General features: G+C 40.5%; 1 protein-coding gene across 2 annotated transcripts in view; it reads right to left on the bottom strand.

The window, feature by feature from the left end:
* Positions 1–24,324, bottom strand: part of MYOF (myoferlin) — a 161,840-nt gene that overhangs the window by 62,748 nt on the left and 74,768 nt on the right. For both annotated transcript variants that reach the window (XM_057530485.1, XM_057530486.1), the window contains exons 13-22: positions 24,135–24,238; positions 21,830–21,898; positions 21,685–21,728; positions 18,696–18,778; positions 16,546–16,584; positions 14,367–14,491; positions 13,164–13,280; positions 5,223–5,400; positions 3,869–3,993; positions 1,566–1,672 (exon numbers count right to left, since the gene is read on the bottom strand). In XM_057530485.1, coding sequence (XP_057386468.1) covers positions 1,566–1,672; positions 3,869–3,993; positions 5,223–5,400; positions 13,164–13,280; positions 14,367–14,491; positions 16,546–16,584; positions 18,696–18,778; positions 21,685–21,728; positions 21,830–21,898; positions 24,135–24,238 — 991 coding nt within the window. The remainder of the gene's footprint in view (positions 1–1,565; positions 1,673–3,868; positions 3,994–5,222; positions 5,401–13,163; positions 13,281–14,366; positions 14,492–16,545; positions 16,585–18,695; positions 18,779–21,684; positions 21,729–21,829; positions 21,899–24,134; positions 24,239–24,324) is intronic.

Genomic DNA, 24,324 nt, shown 5'->3' with positions numbered 1-24,324 from the left:
AAAATTTTTTTAAAAATATTTATTTATTTATTTATTTGGCCACACCAGGTCTTAGTTGCAGCACTTGGGATCTTCGCTGCGGCATGCAGGATCTTTTTAGTTGCAGCATATGGACTTCTTAGTTGCGATATGCGGGCTTCTTAGTTGTGGCATGGGGACTCTTAGTTGCGGCATGCATGCAGGATCTAGTTCCCCGACCAGGGATTGAACCCGGGCCCCTTGCATTGGGAGCAAGGAGTCTTACCCACTGGACCACCAGGGAAGAACCTTACCCAGCTTCTTAAATGAAGGAAATCCTAAATGACTTCCCTTAAACACAAGTTTCCTAAAATTAGAAAGTGCCCAATTGGATTCTTCAAAAACCGATTATTCAAAAACAGTATAAATAGATATCTCTTAAAATTCACAGGCATTTTCTACATGAAAAGTATTACCAAATGTTTTTGTTTGGTTGCATTGGTAATTATGGCAATGCATTGGAAGGGTTAAGTCCCTGGAATGATTTTTTGAGACAAAAATATAGACAGAAGCTGCTAGCACAGAGGTCACACATAAGACCTTCAACAAATAGATGCTGATGGTGGGAAACATGTAGCAGGAAAAGAAGTTATGCTAATAAGCCCAACTTTGGGCCTCAGATGGGTCATTTCACCTCCTTGGGCCTCTGTTTTCTCATCTATAAAATAAGGGGACTGGAAGAGATGACCTCTTAGGACCCAGATATAAATTCTCTGAATTTAAACAAGCACCCAGCAATACTTTGATCTCAGCTGCATGACAGTTACCTAGCTAAACCACTAGAGGGCACAAGAAGACTGGGAGACTTTGGGTTAGGAGCTTGGGGTTGAGGGTAGGGGGTGCTGGACAGCCTTGGTTCCTGCTGCTGGTTAGAAGTATTGAATATGGTTTTCTTTTGGAACTTCCCTGACCACTGCTTTATTGGCCAACATTTAAAATGAGTTTAGAATTATCACTTCCCCCTTTGATTTACAAATACCCTGAGATCTGAGCAGTTACCCTAAGTCACAGTTATGAAAGGTTCTCTGGCTTGGGTTGAATCTTTTGGCTTCACCTAAGGGAGGCTTGGCCAGAGTACTCATTAGGCATCCAGTAAAAGAGCGAGTAAAAAGGCTGTTGCTAAAATTGTGTTTATGAATTCGGAACGCTGTTCTAAATGGTAATATCAATGCCCCAGCCCCAGATCCCATTCTCTGTGGGAGCCAAGAGTCACCTTTCCTGGGGCGGTGGGCACACAAGGACCCTTGGGAGGCAGACCAGCTCCCTCCCCACTTCCCCACCCCCTGCAGGAGGCTGCACTGGGACTGCTTCCTGAAGTGGGACCTCAGCCTCCCTCAGCTGCTTCAGAATCGGCACCAGATCGGAAAGTGGAGCTTTTCCTGCTGGTGATTCAGAGACTCTTCCAGTGACAGCCTTTTGAGAAGCTTGACTGACTCAAATTCATTTTTCAGGCAAACCCTAGAAAATTCTAGAGACTCTTCAGGCCTTACAGTTTAAGGGAGGCGAGCACGGCTGGGAATTCTAAAGTACGAATAAGATCACTATACCTTGTGTCTTCTATGACTTCATCGATCAGCTTCACCCACATTTCTGCCAACTGGTTTGCGGGAATTTTACCTTGTATCCCTGATTTTAGAGCCTCTATTTTTGATTGCTGAAGAATTTGGAAAGGGAGGAAATAATTGGTAATTGTGCATTATACCTGGTAAAGGTTTAACTTTCATTTTCAAGAAAAAATACACAAGAAGACTTAACAGAAAAATGAAAAGTTTTTTTCTTTTACGTTTAATAATGCTCACCATAGCTCAACACTATTTTTCTTGATACATATATTTAACTGATATATATATTTAAGTAATAAGACAAGATTTTCAGATAGCTTTGACCTTTGAAACCATGCAAATTTTAAGTATTCAAAAAGCAAATAAAAGAAAAACCAACAAGGATGGGGGAAGGAACCCTAAAATGGAATGTAAAACAGAAAAAAGTGAACCTAACTATATTTCAGATGAATAACATAACTACACTGAAGTAACCCAAGTAACTTTTGAGTACAATGTTTTTACTATATTCCCTTAGTTTGAAGGAAAGAACCATAAACGTATCAAACTCTAAATAGCTTTGTTTTTTGCGGTACTTCACCTACGGATTTTAGGGTTAAATAATGAGTAAATATATCGAGGAAAACGGAAGCCAGGTTTCTCACTGTTGGAGAAGGGAGTTGTAAATACAGAAAGAGTGAAGACTAGAATAAACCCCATGATATTAGAATGGAATTGGGGTTATCCTTATAAACTCATTGCATTCAGTATATTGAGAGATATAGACATAAACATACATATGTATATACATGTGTGTTCTCATGCAAGTTTGTCTGCTGAGAAGGCCTAGAAGCAATGACATCTCAGTAGCAGTGAGCACTCCAATACCCAGACCTTGTTCTTCACATTCCATTCCTACTAAAAGGAACCAGGGCTCCTTGGAGAAATGGTGATTCCAGGGCTGGGGTACAGAAAGTACAAGATAAGCTCAGGACAGATTATTGCATCACTTTGAGCATCTGCCAGCAGAGAGGTTGAGGGAGAGCCCACCATGATCCCCAAAAGTCTGATCACGGAAATCCACTGTCCTGTCCAGATTAGTATGGAATTAGGACAGCTTGGTCAATGCAGAGAGCTGATGAGAAGAACAAAGATGAAAAATGCTGAAGAACACCCAAAACATAATTAGAATAGAGGTGTGACCAATTCTCTACCAAGTCCCTTGAGATGGAGATTGGAAATTAATGCCACAACCACAATGCATATCAATTGTAGCTCTGTTATGTAAACAATTATGCTTAAGTTAAATGTATAATTCTCCTTCAATATTGTCTTTAAAACATAAAACAATATTTTCAGATTTTTGTCGTGGGGTCTTAGATCAAGTATATTCCAGGACCCCCAAATGTCATGGTCCAACCCTGACAGGTTGGATCTTAGAAAAATTAATATTCATATAATTTGGAAGTCAAAACACTAATGCCAGATGGATTTTATCAATACCTGATAGAAATAACTTAGTATCTTTGACTTAATTAGAAATATCCCAACCACGTTCTTCTTCTCCTCATCAATGTCAACTAGAAGGATAATCAAAGGTATCACATCTATGCAAGTTCCCACCAGAGGGAACCCCCCCAACCTCCAAACAAGAAAGTCCACTGAGCCCACTTCTTCCCACAGTAGAGATTCTTACTGCTTTGATAGCAAAGCTCTAAGGGTTGCATGTTTCTATTGAAATGAACCACTCTCCACACCATACTTCGCATACAAATTGTGGCAGAAACTGAGTTGTCCCCCTACTTCAACATCCATCCTCTCTTTTCCACAGTAAGAGAACTTGTACCTGGACATATGCCTGCCCAGGCCTAGGACTGTATTTCCCAACTCCCTTGTAGTAAGAGGCGGTTGTATGACTGGATTCTGGCCAGTGGAAAATGAGTAGAAATCAAGCCTGTGACTTCTGAGTGTTTCCCTTGAAGGAAAAGGCCTGTGTCATCTTCTCCCCCTATTTTCCCCTTCCTTCAGGCTGACGGGTCGGTGTAGTGGTGAGCTGCCTTTCCCATGCAGGCTATGACAACTCCTTAGTGATAGCAGAGCAACAAGGGGGAAAAAGCCTGGGTCCCTAACACCACTGAACTTCCATACCAGCCTTGGATTACCTACCTCAACTGTTACTAAAGAAATAGCTTTCATTTTGCTTACCATTATATTCTGAGGTCTTGTGGTACAGTGGCCTAACCTGCATTCTAACTAACACATAATTCACTCTGTTTGGTGAAAAGGAAATGCAGAAAAGATAAACTCACCAGCCGTTCTGCCATGACTAGGAGCATGTTCACTGCATCCAGGCGATGACTAATATCCTCCCAGTATGAAGTCAGTGTAACAACTGGCTTTGTGTGGGCCCAAGGCAAGTAGTAATAGTAGTTCCCTGGGGTAGAATATTGAGGGTCAGTGAACACTGGACACTTAAAATAAACAACACGTTTACTGAAAAGATGTGCAAACTGGACGGCTTGAGTAATCATAGGCCTGGAGGTGTGGTTTGGGGTGGTCTGCTTCTTTCATTTTATTTAATTAAGCAACTGAGGAATACATAGAAAGTCCTTATTCATTTAGCCTGCTTTGAAAATCTCTACAAGACCCTAGTAAACCTAGCACACTGATCTCAGGATCTTTTGGTGATTCAGGACCATGTGTCTGAGCATCACTGATGATTACATAACACAGCAGAAGAAAATAGAGAGAGCATAGATTAGACTATATGTGCTGTTCCTGAAAACTGTTATTCTAAATAAATATTTTTGCTGGAAGTGGGACAAGAAAAAAGAATTTTCTGGTTTTTAAAAGCCTTAGCTAGATACATGGAATTTGGTATTACTAAGAGCCTTACAGTAATTAAGAATTATTAGTCAACATTTTCTAGCACGTTTTATATTTTAACACTACTTGTACAAAAGTTAGGTAAAAATTATGGCGACAACTGTTGGGGCATTTGATCAGAATTTCTCTCTCCTTTCTCTATACTCTCCAACCATTTGTCTATATCTTTATAAAGGCACTCTCATACTCTGCCTTCTATTATAATTTATTTTATATACTAGAATGTAAGCTCCTTAAAAGCAGGGACTGTTTCTCATTTATCTTTGTTCAAATACAGCTATTTAATCCTCATGGCAACTCTGGAGAAGATGAAGAAACTGAGGGTTAGAATGAAGTGATATGGCTAAGGTCATAGTGCTGGGAAGTAACTGAGCCAAAACCAGAAGCTTGATTTTCCATCCACTTCAACTACTCAGTCTAAGAGTGATTTGGGGCCTGGCAGGGAAGAGGTGGGCTGGGGCAGGAGCTGTTTGCGGGGAGGCTCAGTGTTCAGCTACTTGCCATCTTGTGGCTTTACAAAACACAGCAAGGGTTAAAGTTGGGCATGGGAGGGGGCACTGGAGTACAGCCAAGGGTCTGCAGCTTCTAGGGTCTGACCATTCATTCTTGAAGGTGCCTGAACTCCAGCCACCTCTCCTCCCCATTCAACCTTTCCCGTTCCACTAAACATATGCTGGGGATAATGGCTGCCAGAGGGAGAATACACTGCATGCTTCTCGTCCTGTGGTGTACCCACTGTAAACGTGTACAGGAGAGAACGGCCAGTGTCAGTCTTACCATCAAACACGGCACGGCTGTATTGAGTGCTTGATGCCAAAGGCTTACAGGTCGTGTCAAACTTGTTGCCATAGTTCCCAATGCTGACTTCAAACTGAATGGCCTCGCCAACGTCTTGCAACATGGTGGCCGAATGGAACACAGCGGACAGGCTGTACTTCCGCCTTCGCTGATATTTCTACAAAGTATGAGCAGACATAAGGCTCAGAGAAACTCCTTTTGCTCTTGTTTACATGTGGAATTCTAGCAGATGTAATTCTAACCGTAATAATTAGTGTTGAGTTAAATGCCAGTGGAGAATGTTCTTGGATCTAGCAGTTCCCCTTGTACTCAAACAAGTGGGCAAAGACAAAGGAGCCAGGATGTTCATTGCAGAGTTGATTGAAATAGAGAAAAAAATGAAAACAATACAAATGTTTAACAATAGGCCACTGGTTAAGCAAATTATGTTACATCCATATAATGGAATGAAAGTTCATAAAAAGGCTTAGGTAGATTCATATGTACAAACATGGAAAAAAGGTATATTTTTAAGTGAACCCATTAAATATATATTTTAATACTGGCATATGCACAAAGAAAGTCTGGAAGAATATAAATCAAATTGTTAACAGTTATGTTGGGGAAGGTAGAGAGATTATGGCTAACTTTACTGTCTAACTTATACATTTCTAATAGTTTGAATTGTTTAAAGTATTAATTTTCTAATCAGAAACAATTAAGACTTTTAGGACTCCCCTGGTGGTGCAGTGGTTAAGAACCCGCCTGCCAGTGCAGGGGATACGGGTTCGAGCCCTGGTCGGAGAAGATCCCATATGCCGTGGAGCAACTAAGCCCGTGTGCCACAACTACTGAGCCTGCACTCTAGAGCCCGTGAGCCACAACTACTGAAGCCCATGTGCCTAGAGCCCGTGCTCTGCAACAAGAGAAGCCACCGCAAAGAGAAGCCCGTGCACCGCAACGAAGGGTAGCCCCTGCTTGCCACAAATAGAGAAGAGCCCACGCGCAGCAACAAAGACCCAACGCAGCCAAAAATAAATAAATTTATTAAGGAAAAAAATGACTTTTACTGTCAGAGTCTCTTCAGCAAGTGGTGTTGGGAAAGCTGGACAGCCACATGTAAATCAATGAAGTTAGAACACATCCTCACACCATACACAAAAATAAACTCAAAATGGCTTAAAGACTTAAATATAAGACATGATACCATAACACTTCTAGAAAAGAACATATGCAAAACATCCTCTGACATAAATCCTAGCAACATTTTCTTAGGTCAGTCTCCCAGGGCAATAGAAATAAAAGCAAAAATAAACAAATGAGACCTAATTAAACTTACAAGCTTACAGCAAAGAAAACCATAAACAAAACAAAAAGACAACCTACAGACTGGGAGAAAATATCTGCAAACAATGCAACTGACAAGGGCTTAATTTCCAAAATATACAAACAGTTCATACAACTCAATAACAAAAAAAAGCAAACAACCCAATCAAAAAATGGGCAGAAGACCTAAATAGACATTTCTCTAAAGAAGACATACAGATGGCCAATAGGCACATGAAAAGATGCTCAAATTGCTAATTATTAGAGACATGCATATCAAAACTACAATGACATATCACCTCACACTGGTCAAAATGGCTATCATTAAAAACTCTACAAAGAGTAAATGCCAAAGAGGGTGTAGAGAAAAGGGAACCCTCCTACACTGTTGGAGGGAATGTAAATTGGTATGCCCATTATGGAAAACAGTATGGAGATTCCTCAAAAAACTAAAAAAAAGAGTTGCCATATAATCCAGCAATCCCACTCCCTGTCATATATCCGGAGAAAACTCTAATTCGAAAAGATACACGCACACCAATGTTCACAGCAGCACTGTTTACAATAGCCAAGACATGAGCAACCTAAGTGTCCATCAATGGATGAATGGATAAAGATGTGGTACATATATACACCAGAATACTACTCAGCCATAAAAAAGAATGAAATAACGCCATTTTCAGCAACACGGATGCAACTAGAGATTACCATACTAAGTGAAGCAAGTCAAAAAGAGAAAGACAAATATCATATGATAACATTTATATGTGGAATCTAAAATATGATACAAATGAACTTCTTTACAAAGCAGAAACAGACTCACAGACATAGAAAACAAACTTATGGTTACCAAAGGGGAAAGGGGAGGGGGGATAAATTAGGAGTTTGGGATAAGCATATACAAACTACTATATACAAAATAGATAAACAAGGTCCTACTGTAGAGCACAGGGAACTATATTCAATATCCTATAATAAACCATAATGGAAAAGAATATGAAAATGATATGTATATGTATAACTGAATCATTTTGCTGTTCACCAGAAACACACAACACTGTAAATGAACTATACTTCAACTAAAAAAAAAAAAAAAAGACTTTTACCGTCAGATTTAAAAATAAATGAAATTAGGTACACTTTTTTTTCTGAAATAGAGATCAAACATTGTTCCTTTCTTTTTAAAATTTATTTTGTATTTTTAAATTTTTTTATTGACGTATAATTAACTTACAATATTTTATTAGTTTCCGGTGTACAACCTAGTGATTTGATATTTTTATATATTACAAAATGATCACAAGTCTAAATACCTAAAGTTATTACAATATTATTGACTATATTCCCTGTGCTGTACATTACATCCCTGTGACATTTATTTTATAACTGGAAATTTGTAGCTCTTAATCTCCTTCACCTTTTCACCCATCCCCCCACACCCCTCCCCTCTGGCAACCACCAGTTTGTTCTCTGTATCTGTGAGTCTGTTTCTGTTTTGTTATGTTTGTTCATTTGTTTTGTTTTTTTAGATTCTACATGTAAGTGAAAGTGCTCTTTTTATAGAGCACAGCCAGAAGGAAGACAAGATTATTTGACTGGCTATAGCTTAAGTGGTTGCATTATTTGGGAAAGCTCACTTGGCTATTTGTGATTTGTTGTCCTTTGCTTTTGATTTCTTAATCTTGAGATATTGCCAGGCCTAGGTTTTGGTTGCTTATGTAGGCTGCCAAGACTTTAGAGCCACCACCACCTAATGGTCTCCTTGTTTAATTAACAGTGTGTATACACCACATTTTTGTTCATCCATTCAAAAAAATCAGTGGATTCATGGTTGCTTCCACATTTTGGCTATTGTGAATGCTGCTGCTATGAACATGAGTGTACAGATATCCATTTGAGTCCCTGCTTTAAATTCCTTTGGGTGTATACCCAGCAGTGAATTGTTGGATCATATGGTAATTCTATTTTAAACTTCCTGAGGACCATTTTAAGAACATCTGACAGTGACTGTAGTTTGCTGTCTTAAAGCAGCAGTCCCCAACCTTTTTGGCACCAGGGACCAGTTTTGCGGAAGACAATTTTTCCACGGACGGGGCGGGAGGGGGACACGGATGGATCAGGTGATAATGTGAGCAATGGGGAGCAGCAGATGAAGCTTTGCTCGCCTGCCGCTCACCTCCTGCTGTGCGGCCCTGTACTGGTCCGCGGCCCGGGGCTTGGGGACCCCTGTCTCAAAGAACCTTGGGGAGAGAGATCAAGATGGTGGAGGAGTAGGACATGAAGCTCACTGCCTCCCACAAATGCATCAGAAATACATCTACATGTGGAACAATTCTAACAGAATATCTATTGAATGCTGGCAGAAGACCTTAGACCTCTGAAAAGGGCAAGAAAATCTCCATGTAACCAGGTAGGACAAAAGAAAAAAGAAAGTGAGAAAGAAATTGGGATGGGACCTGCACCCCTGCAGGGAGCTGTCAAAGAGGCAAGGTTCCTGCACCCTGGGAAGTCCCCTCACCAGTGAAGAGATCAGCTGGGACAGAGGAGGAGCTTTGGAGCCTCAGAGGAGAATGCAGCAACTGGTTTGCAGCAGCTAGAATGGAGAGAGACCTGCACAGGCAGTCAGTGCCATCACTTTGCACTCCCTAGCCTAAGATCCCTAAAACAGAGAATAAAATAACAATAGAAAAAAATCAATAAAACCAAGAGCTGATTCTTTGAAAGGGTAAACAAGATTGACACACCTCTGGCCAGGCTCACCAAGAAGAAAGGAGAGAGAACTCAAATAAACAAAATAAGAAATGGAAAAGGAGACATAACAACCAATACTGCAGAAATACAAAAGACCATAAGGGAATACTATGAACAATTATATGCCAACAAATTCAACAACCCAGAAGAAATGGACAAGTTTCTAGAAACATACAGCCCACCAAAACTGTGTCAAGAAGAAATAGGTAATTTGAACAGACAGATCAGTAGAGGTGAAATAGAATCTGTAATTTAAAAAAAACTCCCTACAAAGTGTGAAGTCCCTGCGAAGTCCAAGAGGGCTTCACAGGTGAATTCTACCAAACATACAAAGAAGAACTTATACCAATCCTTCTCAAACTCTTCCAAAAAACTGAAGAGGAGAGGATACCCCCAAAGACATTCTATGAAGCCAACACCACCCTGATAACAAAACCAGACAAAGATACCACCAAAAAGAAAAATTACAGGCCAATATCTTTGATGAATATAGATGCAAAAATTCTCAACAATGTATTAGCAAACCAAATCCAACAACACATAAAAAAGATCAAACACCACAACCAAGTGGGATTCATCCCAAGTTCACAAGGATGGTTCAACATATGCAAATCAATCAATGTGATATACCACATAAACAAACGAAAAGACAAAAACCACATGATCATCTCAATAGATGCAGAAAAAGCATTTGACAAAATTCAACGTCCATTCACGATAAAAAAAACTCTTACCAAAGTGGGTATAGAGGGAACACATCTCACCATAATAAAAGCTATTATGACAAACCCACAGCCAATATAATATTCAACAGTGAAATGCTGAAAGCCTTCCCACTAAAATCTGGAAGAAGACAAGAAGACGGAACATATATTCTATTATTTCACGAGGACCAAGTTGCCCTTTTGTCGAAGCCTCTTCAACTCTACCAGAAAGTTTCATTACTTGCATATGACCAGGTCACGGGATCTTTTTAAGTTGGGCAAGAGTCATGATCACCTTCTAGACTGGCCACTCTCATGAAATCCTCTCAGCAGCTGCACAAATCTGCTCATCTCACTCTCCTCCTGGACTCCTGGTTGCTTGAACTGTGGGTTTATCCTTGGCATCTCAGCTCCTTTCCTGCTTTTTAATTTTGTTGGGGTTTTGGTTTATATAATTCATTTCTGTTTTTATTACATTTGTGACACAAACCATTCTGGGTTTAATTATTTGGAGCAAAGAAAACTAATTCAGTTTTGTATCTCAGTTTTAAAAAGCTATTCTTTCATATTGTTGACATATACCGTGGGCAGTAAATATCATTGGTTCTTTGTTTCTATATTTTGCTTTTATTTTAATTAACTTTACGACATAAGCTTCTTTACCTGCATGTGTTTAATTATTTGGAGTAAAAAAAACTAATTTGGTTTTGCATTCTAGTAGCTAAAGAGTTTTTCCTTTACACTTTGCCGGGCTTCTTCCTTTCCCTTCCCCTTCTCCCCTCTATTATTAATGTTTAGAGCAAAGAGAAGGGTTGTGGACTTAAATTGTGTTCTGGTGATGGAACAAGGAGGCACTGCGATTGCTGAGAAACCACAACATTTCCACCTAACCGCAATTCCAACTGAATCTTCAAGAGCCTTCGGTAACTACTCAAGGCCAGAACCACTCATGCGTTTCCATGGAGGCCTTTGGGTGGTTTCTAGCTGTTCTCTGGCATGATCCTGGCAGTAAACAGTACGTAAGCTACTCCACCTCTCCCCCTACACCTGCTCCTCTTTTCCCTTTTTCTTAACTTGTCCTTAAGATCTATTATGATTCCTGGACTTCAGAGGTGATGGCGCTGTGGAGCGGACAGACTCAGGCCAGGACCCTGCTGACTGGACGAACCTGTTGCTTTTGACTCAGTGTCTCTTTAACAAGTAAAAAAACAAACCAATATTAATTTACACTGCATGATCCCACAACATGAACCCTTCTTGGAATGCAGGGTAAGTAAGGGGAGGGCAGCAGCCTGAGGAAGCCTTTTGGGCGGGGGAGGGGGTAGGATGGGGTGGGGGAGCCCGCAAGGAGAGGCCGTAGGCAGGGGGGCATCAGTCAGCTGGCTGCCCCGGCAAACAATTCAGATTTCTGGAACATGTAAGGACCAACCCAGGATTCTTAGAAATAGCTGGAGAAGAGGTGGTATGTATGTGTCTATATATAAAATAATGGAGTATTATTCAGCCACAAGAAAGAAGGAAATCCTCTGTTTGCCCAACAACATGGATGGACCTGGAGGGCATTATGCTAAGCGAGATAAGTCAGACTGAGAAAGACAAACGCTGTGTTATATCACATATATGTGGAATCTAAACAAGCTGAACTCATAGAAGCAGAGAGTAGAATGGTCATTACTAGGGGTTGGGGAAATTGAGGAGATGCTGGTCAAAGGGTACAGACTTGCAGTTAGAAGATGAATAAGTTCTGGAAATCTAATGCACAGCACTGTAAACATAGTCCATAATACTGTATTATATATCAATACTTTAAAGTTGCTAAGAGACTAGATGTTAAAAGTTCTCACCACAAAAAATGATAGTTCTGTGACATGACAGAAGTGTTAGCTAACAGTAGGGTGGTATTCATACTGCAATATATACATGCATCAAATCAACACACTGTACACCTTAAACTTACACAATGTTATATGTCACATGTCAATTTTTTTAAAGTTCAAAAATTAAAAAAATACATAAACTATCACGATTTATCAAAAAGAAAACACAACAGTCATAATAATGGTATAGGATGTACCAGAAACAATTCAGTGAGCAACAGAGACAGGGTTAATTTAATACTGGGCTATCCATCACACACAACACACATGCTAACAAATCTGTACTGCAGATGTCAATTAACTGACAAGGGAAAAAATTAAGCATCTAACTGTTTCATGATAAGAATATTCTTCTTTTTGTATATATTGCCTTGAATTAATTACACTGACATTTGAATTTACTAGGAAAAAACTACATCTGTGGCTCTTTGCCATAAGAATCATGGATGTTATGCATAAGTTGTCTCCATAGTGGGGAAAGAGCTGATTTTAAAAAAGGAAAAAGAAACAAGGACCCACTGTATAGCACAGGGAACTATACTCAGTATTTTGTAATAACCTATAAGGGAAAAGAATCTGAAAAAGAACATATATATATATATATATATATATATATATATATATATATATATATGTATATCTATATATATATGTGTATGGATATATATATATAACTGAATCACTGTGCTGTACACCTGAAAACTAGCATGACATTGTAAATCAACCATACGCCAATAAAAATTAAAAAAAAAAAAAAAAACAAGAAATAGTTGGTAAGGTGAACTTGGAAGACTTCCTGTCTTCGAGGAGGAGTGGCATCTCAGAGCTGCTGTAATGTGGGCATTAATATAAACATGCCCTCACATGCTGGGAAGCCTGAGATATGGCAATTACTTCTGAAAATGGAAGTGACTAGTGGTGGCTGCTATATCATTTGGAATGGCTCTTGTGGCCTCCTCCTCATGACACACCCAAGCCCAGTCAGCAAGCAGGCCATTCAATTTGGGGGTATCACTGCTCTTGCTGGTTTTCAGTAGGGTAGCAACATCTCAAAGATAAAGCAAGTCTCATCACCCCCACAGGTCTGTGGTAGATAGACTAAGAGGGTGTGGAGCTGCACTTGCTATGACTCCCATCTCTCCACCTCTGCCACAGCCGACCCTTCAGTCCCTGGATGCCCCCTTGAGGCCTGCTGGCTCAGGCAGGCCAACACTAACCATCCCACCACCAACCCTCTATAACACCCTTTCCATACCACACACGGTCCACACTCCAACATTTACCTCAACAACCAGCAGGTCATCATTTGAAATGGGCTCAAGTTTTTTATCTGGTGGTGTCTTTTCAAGTAAAGTGCTTAATTCAACCAAGATTCTGCCTCTGTAGGCAACTCCTTCCCCCTGAAAGGCAACAGCACAGGATTATTCTTCTAGGCATGAACAACAGTGAAAAGATCTGTCCCTCTATTTGGGCTCATCCAGCTACAACTTTAAGTTTCTCCTTCCCAAAATGAATCAGTCAGCAACTCTCTCAGCTGGTCTTTGGTATCTGAAAGAAAAGCCAATGACTTCAGGAAGGATCCCAAAGACAGCCAGGGCTGAAAGGGATCTTAGACACGGCTGGTGTCAGAGGCTTCCGAGCCATGCTGGGATCCAGAAAGGGTCCCCAGATGCTGGGGTGAGAGTGGATGGGGCTCGAAGTCTCCCTCACCCAACTTCAGCTCTGCATTTATCTGCATTAACTTTGTTCCTTTCCTCAGAAAAGGGAGGCTGCCATGTTGGCAACCAGGGCAAGTCTCAGAGTAGCCAGGAAATAAAAGAGGAAGATGTTCTGGGTGCGGCTGAGTGTGAGTGTTAATTGTGGCTACTCCTCCCAATATACCAAGTAGCGTTGGCAACAGAACCCTCTGGAGAGGAAGTGAAAGCTTCCACCTCCACCCCCACCCCCATCCCCAGGGCTTTCTCTCTACTCTAGCTCTTTTCTTGGGCTTTGGGAGCTAACTAACAGACAGTACTTGGGCTTCTAATGTGGTGGAAAGACCACTTCCCATCTCTGGGCCTCCATGTCCTTGTCTATAAAATGAACAGGTTGGATCGGATCAGTGGTAGCAATGTCAAGCATGTCACCTCCAGTCTTTCGGCAAATTCCTAGAACATGGCATTGAATGGAATTCTGAGGTAGCACATTTGCTTTCTGGAAAGAGCCAACATTGATTACTGACATCTGCCTTATGTCTAGGATGGGGGAATGGCCATGCTATGCATTTGCAATTGCCACATTAGATGATCTCCAGGATCCTTTCCTATTCTTGCATTCTAGGACTTGAGGAACATGAGACTTCCACATCCTTCAACACTTGATCAGTCATCTGGTGGGTCTCTGGGGGTGGGGTGGGTCCCCTAAATGAGACTTGATTAATAACCATTAGAAGAAGGAATCACATTAATCAGTGCTCATTAATAACAAACCTTAATTGAAGAACTAACCTTTCCAGTATTTAGCTCATCATAGGGATCTGGGAATCCCGTGTACTCTCTGGGGCTTCCATAAAGGTTCAGATAACAAGGTCCAAAAGTTGGAACAAAGCCCACCTCTGTTTCTCCTGTATTTGCTGAGAGATAACATCATCATTAGTATTTTAGGCTTTTAACACTCAATCTGTTGAAATAAATATTAGTTATTAGTTAGCTGGGTGAGACTGTTTTCCTCCATTTTGTGAGTTAGTTGTATTAGTGCAAATTGTAAACACTTGTGAGAACTGCCATATTTCCCTTATCTTATTGCTATAAAACATTAAACAAAAAACATTTTCAGGGGGGAGTTCAGGTAAACTTATGTTATTCTTACAAAAAGATGATGCTATTCAAATGAAAGAATAAGAAGTTGATCTTCCATTTTCTGCAAGTTTATAATTGGCTCTTTAGTAAACATGTCATTGGCAATTGGGGTAAAGATTATAATTGTTTTGGGAAGTCATTTAAATGACGTATATTTGTTATATATTTGCTCTCCAAAAACATCATTTAGTCTCAAGTAGTTAGTATAAATCTGGCAGATGATTTTTAAAATACAAGACATTTAAAATGTTTACATATAACAATGAACTGTCTGCCTACGGTTATGACCATGTGATATTCATAAGCCATGTGAAGTCTCCACTCATGATATTCTATCTCTGATGAGGATCCAATATGCTCCGTATTTCTGCTACCTGGTCTTAGCAAGAGCTACTCCCCAAGGAGGGGCACTGCAGGCAATGTGAGCAAATAGCGGAGTCAAAGGGAGACTGCAGGTGAAGATGGGGATGTATAATAGGAGCTGCCGCCAGCCATCTGAATGGCTCCCATATGGAGGAGGGATGGACTCGCTTCCAGAAGCAGGGGAAGGACCACTGTTGGGAGCTACAAGGAAGCCAGCTTTGGTTCACTCAAAGCAAGGAAGAGCTTCCTATGAATTAGTGGTGTCAAACAATGGGACAGACTGCACTGGGGACAGAGGAAATGTTAAGGCCAAGACTTCAGCCTATCTTTCAGGATATGGTCAAAACGATTCCTTTATGGATGAGAAGTTGACCAGATGACCTCTATGGCCCTTTCCAGCTCTGTGCTTAAAACTAAGGCAGAAAGATAAATGTGAAGTAGCAGGTGAGCAGAATGCCGATTAATAAACAGTTGAGCAAACTATATACACGTGTAGTTTGCAATCTTTTCCACCTTTTTGAGGCTCCTTTGCATTTTGAACTTCTATTAAGTTATCATTTTATATTTTAATTTTTGACCCTTAAATAGCTGCTTATCCCTGTGACTACACTATAAATTCCTTTGGTAGGTGGGGTAAGATTCAAGCATGTTTCATTCTGACTCCCTCAGCACCTAGTCCTGGTTCTGTCTTGGAGTACTACAACATAAATATTTTTTTGATTGGTTAAACAAATGAATGAAGGAGTGAAGTGTGACGGAATCTGCCAAGCTTGTTACAAACCTAAGGACTACTTAATATTCACATAAAGTCTGATTATAAGATAATGAGATTGATTTTTAAAAACAAGTAAGAATGAGTCATTGTGCCAATAACACAACGGCACATGATAAAACCTTAATTTTGCACAGTTTGCAAACTTTCTTACATGCAGTATCTCTTTTCCCTCTTACGACAACCTTGGGTGGTTAGCATGGCAGGGATTATCATGTTTATTTGAAAGAAGACAAATGTCTCTAAATCACAAAGTCTTCATCTATTAGGGTAACAACATCTGCCCTGACAGGGTTGTAAGGTCAAGTGTGAGAGCACTGAGCAAACTTGCAAAGAATGGCGAGTGCTGTGCAAACCCAAGGACATGTTATGATCCTGCATAGTTGGAAGATGAAGACCATAAGCAACAATAACAAAAAAGTGTTATACAATTATTTACAATGAAGCCAGGATGGTATGCACATAGGTGAAAACATGAGACATGTAGCAAAGCCTGGTTAGCATATTTGTTTAAACTTAGCTTTGCAGGACAACCATACAACACTAATACAGAAATTGTTACTGTACCAAAACTATTTTTAAGACAGCAAAATGTAAAAAAAAAAAAAGCTAAAGGCAATCAATTGATAAGTTCTTAATAAGATAATAGTAAACAGAAAGATCTAGAAGATAGCAAAATTACAAAGCATAAACCTGTATATGATGCAGCCCCAGATCCCGAAGATGAGACATCTATGTAGTAAAAATATGGTTGGTTAAACAAAAAGAGAAACACGGACTTTATAAAAGAGACAGTGAAAAAGTTAATCAAATCCAATGCTAGGTAAGTGGTTTAGCAACACCAGAAAAACCCCAAATCCAGACTCAAATCACATCACCCTTTTGTAATGTACACAAATGTCGCTGGTTAAATACAAAATGGCTCAAGACTTCTGTGACACCTGGCAGCACAATCACGCATGAAATAACCCAATCTCGTCAGCCCCAAGGCAGTGAAGCATCAGAGAAGTAGCTTCCCACCATCAAAGGAGGCCTGGGGAAGTTACCAACATTTCATGATTTTAATAAAACATTTACTTGTCTTGTGTCTAATTTAGTTGGGACTAAGACCAGATAATCCAAGTTCATTTAGTCTAAGGCTGTGTGAGCAAAGGTTTATAGCTTAAGGTACATTCTCTGTTTCTTTCAGGGTGGGGAGGTTTGTTGCTGCTCATTGTTATTTTGAGACCCTTTTACTGACTGTCCGCAGGGCCTGCGTGACAGAAGGCCTCAGAGACAGGGGCTGACACTGTAACAATTCATCTTCACTTGTGCTGGATGTTAACCACCAAATGACTAAGAAAAATGCTCATTCCACTATTTCTTGAATAATTATTTTTAGGTAATTATTTAATGACTTTCTGCTAAATTAAATGAATTTAAGTAATTTTTACCCTCCCTCCCATATAGTTATAGCATGATTTTAATTACTCTATTGGTTGCCTTTAACCAATAAATTGAATCTAGTCTTTAACCAATTTTTAATCTAATCAATGATTTAATCTAACCTGCATCCCTCACTTAATAAAAAGAGGCTAATAGCATGCCTACCCTTCCCCACCTCTCCCCTTCCTGTTTTCACTTCTAAGCTCTATCTTCTGTTCTTTTACATTGTAAGAGGCGATGACATTCACCTTCTGTTTAGAGCCTTGACTACAGGTTTAACAAAAAAAAATTAAAAACAATTAATAGTGTTCACATTATAACAACCACGTAAGTATTGTTCTCTGCAGAGAAAAGGAGAGTTGTAATTCCATTCCTTTGTACAGGTCCAGCAGCATGGTCCCCTATGCCACTTAGCAGAGAATGTTTACATGGAATCTCTTTCTCACCTTCTATCATTTGCTTAAAATAATGCTACACCTGACTTTATATTTGGACTATTATCTTCTTGGTTCAGCTCTTTATTTTTCTTGGAATTTCTAATGCCTTTTTTTTTCCTTCTTCTTCTTGAGAGAGGAAATCTATATCTTCTTCATCAAATCTCTATTATGTTTCAGGTTCTCGTTCATACTATCTATTGCTTGGCTTACAGTATCTTTTTAAAAACCTGTAAAGTCCTCTCTTAAACAAGATAAGGATGAGAGGACCCTCAGGTTTCGTAAAACAAAATTTTGTCTCAAATTCTCTCACTTTACCCAATGTGTTTAATCTACTGGTATTTACAAGAATTTTATTTTGGTAACAAACAATAAGCTGCTCATATTATTAATGTGTTAACACTAAATTTTTTCTTACCATCTTAATTTAGCTCCTTCATTCCCTATTACAATTTCAGACCATAATACCAAGTATAGGCAATTAGTTCTCAGTATGAAAAACAACAAAAGGTATATTGGTTATCAGTGCTTGTTAGCATAAAATGCATAAAAACAAAATGCACATTATCTGGAGTGGACAGTACATGGTTCAGTGCCATTTGACCTTGTTCCTGCCAAGGAAGTCAGTAAAGAAGGGAACATTATTTTATATTTGGGTGGACTGGTGTCAATGCCACTCTTAAAAAAAAAGGTACCCTCCGTATTGACGCTCAAAAATTTGTAAAACAGCTACTGGGAAAGAGTTTTTGGATTGAAGCAAGAAAGCAAAAATTTTTTTAACTCAGATAATTGATAGTTATCTCAATTATTAATTACTAATCAATTGTTTTGCTGGCCACCATCAAAACATCACTGAAATGGTTCACCAGCCTCATCACATTTGGCTTCTCAGAAACCAAGTCCATTGCCAGGTGGCTACCCCAGTTCATTCCTTCTCCGGAAGTTCTCCGCCCTGTCTCGTTCCTGCTCTGCTGTGTGACTCACCTTCCACTTCCCCACCAGAGGCAGCAATTTTAGAGAGGTGCAGATACGTTGTCCCAATGACATCATTTTTGGTAAGACGGTCCCTGTATAAAAGAACATGTTAAGACCTCCATCTATGAAGACAGATCTTCGTTTCAACAATAATAAGAGAGAGCCAGAAAAGACCCTAGACCTCAGAAATCTTCCTGTCCAGTGGGCCTCAAGCTTTACTATGCTTTAAAACCACTTGGAAACCACTACTGCTCCCCACCTCTGCATCCCACAGCACCTCTCATCTCCTTGTCTCAAATTCTCTCACTTTACTCAATAAAGTGAGACTATTGAGTCTCACTTTTGAGAACATTCTGATGCAAATGGTCCGCCAAGCACCCTCTGAGAAAAATTGATCTAGTCGGACAACTCATTTCAGTTATGGAAACTGAGATTTTTACAGAGGTCAAGGGATTTGCCTATGGCCACACTCAGGACTGTTGTCATAAAATGAATGGATCAGTTGCAGGCACATAACATGATGAGGGTAATAAAAATCTCATTACACAGAATAAGTGCATGTATCTTATTTTATCATGCTCATACTGACTACTATGACGGTTTAACAACAACAGTGGGCTATTTCTAAGGATCCTTCATAGGGAAAAAAATTCCCTTTCAATTCAAACATTTCTTGAACATCTACTGTGTGACAGATGCTATTTTTCTGACTTCATTTGCTTGCCTATAACCTAAATCTTATCTATATGGTTGGGATAAGTTTGCCCACTACAAGTACCTACAACTTCGTGTATATTTCTGTGAGTATCTTAGAGAGTCTATGAGCCTAACATGAAATGATCTGTAGCTGGGCACATAGTACATGTAACACACAAGGTTTATATTGATAACATCCTCTGTTTATTTCCTTCTCTTCTTTATTCCATCTAGTGTCACACCCACTCTAAAGTTTAGGACCCCATGGGGAGGAAGAAAGGTTCATTCAGTATTTTGAGGAAAGCTTATACTATAGTATATTATTATGTATATTATAGTAATATTATATGTTATATATAATATTATACATTATATAGTATAATAATATTAGGTTATAGAAAGTGACTAATTAAACACAGTATACATGAGAAAAAATTATTTTTAGGTAGTAAGCCACATGCGTGGGGCTTGCATCCTCTCTGTCCATCCAGAAGAGTCTGGACTACATTTAAAGAATCCTTAGCTTTCCCTCAGTTGTGCAAATACCCTACAGGGTATGTAACCAAAGATCTGGATCCAAGGATTCCCCAGATAAACAGGGTCTCTCTGCACATCTTAGTCTACTATTGCTTTGGAGAGGACAGACTAGGTCAGGGGAAAAACCCACCATCTGTTGTGACCACGGGCAACTCTGGGATGGCTCAGCTAGCAATCAGCCCACTGCAGAGTGTGTAGGCCAGAGTGGTTACCTGATCTATGTAGGGTCCAAGCCCACACTCCTGACAGTTCCTGAGGCCCTGGAGCACCTTCAGAGTGTCGACTAGGGGTCCCAAGTAACTTAAAATGAGCTCACGCTCATCGGAAGGGGCATTTTGGCCTCAGGCCCCTTCACGACCCTCAATGAACTGTGATGTAGTTACTGAACAAAGAAAGCCTTCTCCCCTCTTCCCAAAGTGCCTTGTTGCCCTAGTGCCAAGAGGGTACGAACATGCAAGTCAAATGCATTTAGCCAAAGGAAAAATCGGGGCCAGACAGGATGGAGACCCAACTGGGTCTCTAACTATCTGTGTGACTGTGGGTAAGTCACCTGACTTCTCTCAGCCTCAGTCTTTGTCTGTAAAATGAACTAATCATAGTCTCTATTCCATAGGGTTAACTCTAAAGACTAAATGGAATAATGTAGGGAAGGCAAGAGGCACAGCACCTGGCACTTAGTAGTGCTCAAAACACAGCAGCTAACATCATAATAAACATTGGGGCTTCCCTGGTGGCGCAGTGGTTGAGAATCTGCCTGCTAATGCAGGGGACACGGGTTCGAGCCCTGGTCTGGGAAGATCCCACATGCCGCAGAGCAACTGGGCCCGTGAGCCACAATTACTGAGCCTGCGCGTCTGGAGCCTGTGCCCCGCAACGGGAGGGGCCGCGATAGTGAAAGGCCCGCGCACCGCGATGAAGAGCGGTCCCCGCACCGCGATGAAGAGTGGCCCCCACTTGCCGCAACTAGAGAAAGCCCTCGCACGAACCGAAGACCCAACACAGTCAAAAAAAAATAAAATAAATAAATAAATAAAGTAGCTATAAAAAAAAAAAATTGGAGTCATCAAAATATTCTTTTAAAAAAAAACAAAAACAAAAAACATTGATGATGATAATGATGATGATGATGATGATGGTGGTGGTGGTGGTGGTGGTGCTGGTGGTGATAATGATGCTGGTGCCAATGATGATGCTATTTACCATTTCCACTCTCAGGGAGCTAAGGGCTGTCGATTGAATGCCCCGTCCAGCTAGAACATACCCAAGAATGGCCTCATTATGGCCAATCATTGCTAGGATGCTGGTCTAGTACAAAGTCCATCAAAAAATTTCAATGAATTTTCTTTGCATTCAGATAGGGAGCTCTGTCTACTTTCCTTTCTAACAATAACAAAGAATAGCTCTCAGAATATTTTGGTGATTCTTCCCAAGAAATAGTTTACTCCATTTCTGAAGTCTATTTTGGACAGCCTAATGGTATGTAAGGCCTTGATTTTTTATTTTGATTTCTTGTCTTATATTCAGATCATTTTTCCTTCCTTTTGTTTGTGAGCAGTTAAACCAAGATATCCAAAGCTTTTCTGTAACAGCCACTATTATTATTTTTCAAGAAAACACCCAATTCCAGGAGCAGTGTACCCCTTCCCTCTGAAAGAAAAGCAAATGTCCTGAAAAGTAAGAGTTAGACCATCTGAAGTAATGTTTCTCAATATCCAAATATTTAATTCTTTAATTTTGAATTAGACACAAGTCCTTTTTAACTCACCAGTCATATATTGTTAGTTTTATTTTTTCACACACTGAAGGAAACTGTTATAGAGAAACAGAAAAAAAAAAAGTGGTTATTTCTCAACTTATTCAGTAACAATTAAAGTATTCTTACTTTTTTCTAAAAGAAAAGAAAGTCAAACCTTGATCTGAAGATTGACGACTTGATTCCACTCAGGGTTTGCATTTTTCTCAATTATATTTGTGCAAACCTGTAAAATTATCAAAACAAAACAGCAGGTATTCAAGTTTCTAATTTCAAAAAGTTTACAATATATGCATACTGGATTATGACTCTAGCAGTTTACTCATAAGTTATAGACTTGGTATCCTAGTTAAAGTTTATTTTTCTTGATAAAAATTTGGTAAAATATGACACGGGTTTAACATTGATCTTTGCTTCTTCTATGCACTAAAAGCTAGTTTTCAATCGCCAGATTGCTAACATTGGATTAGTGTAATGACGCAAGAGTTAATATTTAGTGAGCACTTGTTACATGCTGTCTAATAAGCATCTCTACACTAACATGTCCAAACAGATCTTTTGATCCTGCCCACCAGCCCTTCTCCCTGCTCCCCAAACTGGCTGCTCTTTCCACTGCTGTTCACAAGGGTGTTCAGGCTTGAACCAGAGTCAGCCACAACCCCTCTCTTCCCTTCACATGCCTCATCCAATCCATTAGTAAATGCTGACACCCCTACTGTCATCCCATCCTCCCCCAGATGCCTGCAGCTGGTCCCCATCTGGACCCGCACTTCCTCTCCTGCCTCCTCACTTTCACGTCACTCCTGTGTAGCATCTGCCATCAGCTCCCCAGGTATACTTGCCGTCCTGATTCATATTCTGCCTGCCCCCCTCACCCCACCTCTCTGAGCTCATCTCAGTTTCGTCCCTTGCTCGCTCCACTCCAGTCATGTTGGCATTCTTTTGCTGCAAATGTGTATCCTCCCTGGGGCCTTTACATCTGCTCTTCCTTCTGCCTGGAAGCCCCCCCTCCCCCCCAATATGTCTGCATTATCCAGGCCTCTGCTCAAATGTCACTTCCTCTAAGGTGTCCCACTTGATAACCTAGCTGGATACGCCTCCAACACCCCACCCATCACTTCTTGTCCGCTGCTTTATTTTCTGCGGAGTACTTAGAGCTAACTGAAATTATGCAACTTCTTATTTGCTTGTTTACTGTTGTCCCTTCTGTTACAAAGTAAGCTCCATGAGCGCAAAGACTGTCTCGCTCACTTCTTTATCCCCAACTCGGGGGACAGCATCTGATACTTAGTAGGCTCACACTGTTTAGTTCCCGGATTAATTAACTCTTTCAACAATCCTATGAGATTATCATCATCCTCACATATAGCTCAGGAAACCGAGATTCAGAGGTTAAGGAATTTGCCTTCACTCCCTATGGACAGGGGTCAAGTCTGAATTTAAATCTGGCCTCATTTAGCTCCAGAACTGAGAACTTTTCTGCCATCTCCCACTGACTCTCCTAGGACATAACCCAGTCTGTGTGTGTAGTTTGCCAAATCTCACTTTCACATGGTTCAAATACATAGAAGATGCTACTTCCTCATGCCCAGAACTATCTGTGGTACATCATTAGTCTAAATACTATGGAATCCCTCTCTCCAATCTTAGACCATCTCTGTAGGTAAAAGTGGTAGTTACAGGTGTTCCTACACCAAGAGTCCCCCAGCTTTTTTCAGAAGACTGGGATGGGGTTCCCCTGCCTGACTGTCTAGTTTCTGCAGCTCAGTGGAGCACAGGTGGTGGAAACATGACAGGAGTGGGCAGCTGGGCACTGGGGGCTGTCCTCTACCACATTTACCAGGGAACATTATTGTTGGCTAGGGACTTCGCCTAGTAGTAAGATAATGCTTAGACCTGGGAAATCACTTCCACTATTCTTATCTTCCAAAAGACTGAATACTTTGAGTCCTGTACACTTTCCACTCCAAAATAAACCTCTGGAGAAGTCTGGCATGTTCAGACTCAGATAATCTGTGTTTCTGCACAGTGCCCAGCTCATCAGGGGGCTAATTTAACAAAGAACAAACAAGAAATCACTCCAAGGAAAGCACGGTGGTTTAAAAATGTGTTTCTAGAGGCATCTGCAGGGCTTCCCTGGTGGCGCAGTGGTTGAGAATCTGCCTGCTAATGCAGGGGACACGGGTTCGAGCCCTGGTCTGGGAAGATCCCACATGCCACGGAGCAGCTGGGCCCGTGAGCCACAATTGCTGAGCCTGCGCGTCTGGAGCCTGTGCCCCGCAACGGGAGGGGCCGCGATGGAGAAAGGCCCGCGCACCGCGATGAAGAGCGGTCCCCGCACCGCGATGAAGAGTGGCCCCCGCTTGCCGCAACTGGAGAAAGCCCTCGCACGAACCGAAGACCCAATACAGACAAAAATAAATAAATAAATAGAGGCATCTGCATTTAGATCACATACAAACCTTTTTTCCAGCAAAAGAAACTTCTACAAAAGGATCCACTAGGTTTTTCTTATCTGCACTGCCTCCAAATATTTCCTTTACTGTCTGTGAGAAGGCATCATCCACTGGAAAACAACATGTCACACGGCAGAAATTAAATTTGATTCTCTTAAAAGAACAGAAATCACTCAGCAAAATTAAAAATTTTCCC

This window comes from Balaenoptera acutorostrata, chromosome 16 (genome assembly GCF_949987535.1).
Source record: "Balaenoptera acutorostrata chromosome 16, mBalAcu1.1, whole genome shotgun sequence".
Classification (NCBI taxonomy): Eukaryota; Metazoa; Chordata; class Mammalia; order Artiodactyla; family Balaenopteridae; genus Balaenoptera; species Balaenoptera acutorostrata.
This window is presented reverse-complemented; position numbering and strand designations above follow the sequence as displayed.